The following is a 2,890-nucleotide window of genomic DNA, read 5'->3' on the forward strand; positions in this document are numbered from 1 at the left end:
ACACACACACACACATACATAGACGTCCGCATGCTCAGCAGCATCTCCCTCTCCTCGTCTAGTTGTACCCGAGACCACCGCCAGGATGCTGCTCTTGCTGCTGGGGATCATCGTGCTCCACGTCACCGTGCTGGTGCTCCTCTTCGTCTCCACCGTCGTCAGCGTAAGTACGGCACCGAGGCATCGGGAAGGACGGAAGCTGTTCGTTTTATTTCGGTTCCTTTTCCAGCCCAGCTTTTTGCAGGAAAAGTTTATTTCCTGATGACTGCCTTGCTAGCAGTGGGATTTTGAGTATTTTGCACTGAAAACTCTTTTTCTTGTTGTCCCATGGGTGCGGCCAGGGGTGCTCAGTGCATCCATGCTGTGTTTGAGCTCACATCACCCAAACCACATTCATGTGGGTGAAACCGTGCTGCTAACGGGCTCAGCCTGTGGGACCAGTACAGCCAGTCAGAGCAAAGTGGGACTGGTTGGATACTATAGCCTCAACATCAGCAGTTTTGCACTCCAGATGTGCTCTGCTAGGGCCATGAGATAGGGACAGCATCTCCTACTCAGGATGTCCAGCTGTGAGCTTAGCAAACATTAGAATAATGAGGGCTGGGTGCTGCATGGGTCTCCAAGCATTTTTCTCAGCACGGAGCCCAGTCAGGTTTAAAAGAGGTTTGACTCTGGTTTAGAACACAGCAGTTTTGTGGAGCTGCAGTCTTGCTTCACCACGTCCTTTCCTTTCCTTTTTAAATTCTTTTTTGGTAGTAGCAGCAGTGGAAGAATTTACAAAAACCTTCCAAGTCATTAGGAATCACGTGGCAGCATTCAAATTGCCCGGCCAGGCTGCGGGATGCAGCAGGGAGGGGAGCGTGCATCCCCACTGGACCTGGCCCATGTTTAAAGGGAATAAAGAGCTTCTGTTTGTTTTTGTTTGTTTGTTTGTTTTTGTTTTTCTGCCGTTGAGGCCAAAGCAGCAGAAATCAAATATGAGTATTTACTTTGCAAACCTCTTTCTAAAGAAAAGCCTGTGGTTGGGAATGGAAGGGGTGCATGGCTCCTACTCACGGGGCTGCATCTCATTGCAGCAATGGCTCGTGAACGGCGGGCAGACAGCGGACCTGTGGCAGAACTGCACCACCGGTGCCGTCTTCCAGTGCCTGACATCATCCACGAATGGTGAGTGCCTCCCCAGCTGTTGCTGCTGTCACTGCCCTCGGGCTCGTGAAATTGAGGGGGATTGGCCTTTGCAGGTGGTTTGTGGGCACATCTGGGCTCAGCTGGCATGGAGACTGATGCAAGCTGGGAAGTTTTTCAATGCAAGCTGGTTTCTGAGCTTAGAGGGAGAGGAGTTCCTGCTGGGATGTGGCGCTTCCAGGTGCCTGGGAGTAGTCATCACTCCAAATCTGTGTGCAGGGATACAGAGCAGTCCGTGCTTTAGTTTTCACAGGAGACAGAGCTGGTGCCAGTGGTGTTTGTTTTCAGTTAGCCTGGTTTCATTTTCCCTGGGAACAGATTCTTCAGTGAAACCATTGCAGCAATCCATGGACCGTACTGGTGCCACTGGGAGCGCAGTCACACTGCCAGTGCCCAAAGGGTGCTCCTGATATAGGAGCCAACCGCTGCACCGTGGTCCTGGTGTGGGCATACAAAAGGGTTTGGCAGTGATGGGAGATGGCTGGGGCTTTGGGGGCTCATGGTTCACCCCCATCTGCAGCCTGCTGTACCCGTGGGTGGGGGCTGATGCTCTGGGAGGGAGGAACGCAACGTGGGGCTCTGCTGACGCCTGCTGGTATCAGGGCCAGCAGGGAAAGCTGGAGCCAGGTCCAGGCTGGGAGCAATCCCACTGGATCCTGCTGGCTCCCTCTGGAGCCCCAGCCTTCCCCAGCACTTGGCTGCTTCACTGCTGGGCACACGTGCTCAAAAACTGCTGAATTTCTGCTTGAAAAATGTGGAGATTTGTTCATAAAGACCTCCCCAAATATTCTGCTCTAGCAACCTCCATTGCTTGCTCCAGGTGTTTGTGGGATCACGTGTGTTGGGAGATGGCGGTGGTGAGGGGTTTGTCCAAAATGGGGCTGGGATAGGGTCCCCTACCTCTAAATGTCCTGGGTGGGGGAGGTTGTACTGCGTGCCCCTCAGGGACCGTCTGGGTCCTTGCCCGTGATCTCTTATCATTAAAGCTCTTATCATTAAAGGGGCTGTAGGCAAGATGGGCCAAACGGGTTGGAGCAGTGGGGTTTGGTTGACGAGGTGCCACCGTGAGCAGCTCTTTGCACAGAGCTGCACCGTGCTCAGGCCTTCATTTAAAGCTCTCCACCCCAGCTCTTGGTTACACTGTACTCGCACTCTCTTTGCGAGGAATCTGCTTACTTTCAAAAATATAAACTACCCTATAGCAGCTGCCACAGACCTCTCTCGTCTCAGCTTCTCAAAGCGCAGGCTGTGCGCCTTGCAGGCTGCAGAAAGCCCCAAGAATTGGTGCCTGTGCCAGTGCCAAGGACGGCGCTCAACGGTTAACGCTGCGTGCCAAAGGAGCGAGGAGCCATCGCTCAGGGCTTTGGCAGAGATCGCTCCGTGTGTGAACGCAGCTGTTTTTCCTCCAGCCAGCAAAGTGGCCGCTGCTGTGCGGTATTTCTTCTGCTGTTTTCTGGGGAAGGAGCGGTGTGAGCATAGAGCTGGAATAGGTTTGATGAGGCGGGGCCAGGCTGGCGAGTTCAACACAGATGGGGATTTTTGGAGAGGGTCATTGCGCTGAGCCCCCACCTCCCAGATTCCTCGTCTGAGCATATCCTGGTGGGAATGAGGAGGTGGGAATGCGGGTGGGGGCTGCTGCCCACTGCTCCGCTCCACCACCGTCCACGTGGTGCCTCCATTTTGTTAGATAATGACTTTTTTTTTT

The 2,890-nt window shown here is 53.7% G+C and overlaps 1 protein-coding gene across 1 annotated transcript in view; it reads left to right on the forward strand.

Moving 5' to 3' along the window:
- Window positions 1-2,890, forward strand: part of PMP22 (peripheral myelin protein 22) — a 12,144-nt gene that overhangs the window by 549 nt on the left and 8,705 nt on the right. Inside the window, exons 2-3 of the mRNA XM_010721240.3 lie at window positions 63-163; window positions 1,077-1,167. Of these exons, the coding sequence (XP_010719542.1) occupies window positions 86-163; window positions 1,077-1,167 (169 nt within the window). The 5' untranslated portion in view covers window positions 63-85. The remainder of the gene's footprint in view (window positions 1-62; window positions 164-1,076; window positions 1,168-2,890) is intronic.

Source organism: Meleagris gallopavo, chromosome 20, assembly GCF_000146605.3.
Source record: "Meleagris gallopavo isolate NT-WF06-2002-E0010 breed Aviagen turkey brand Nicholas breeding stock chromosome 20, Turkey_5.1, whole genome shotgun sequence".
Classification (NCBI taxonomy): Eukaryota; Metazoa; Chordata; class Aves; order Galliformes; family Phasianidae; genus Meleagris; species Meleagris gallopavo.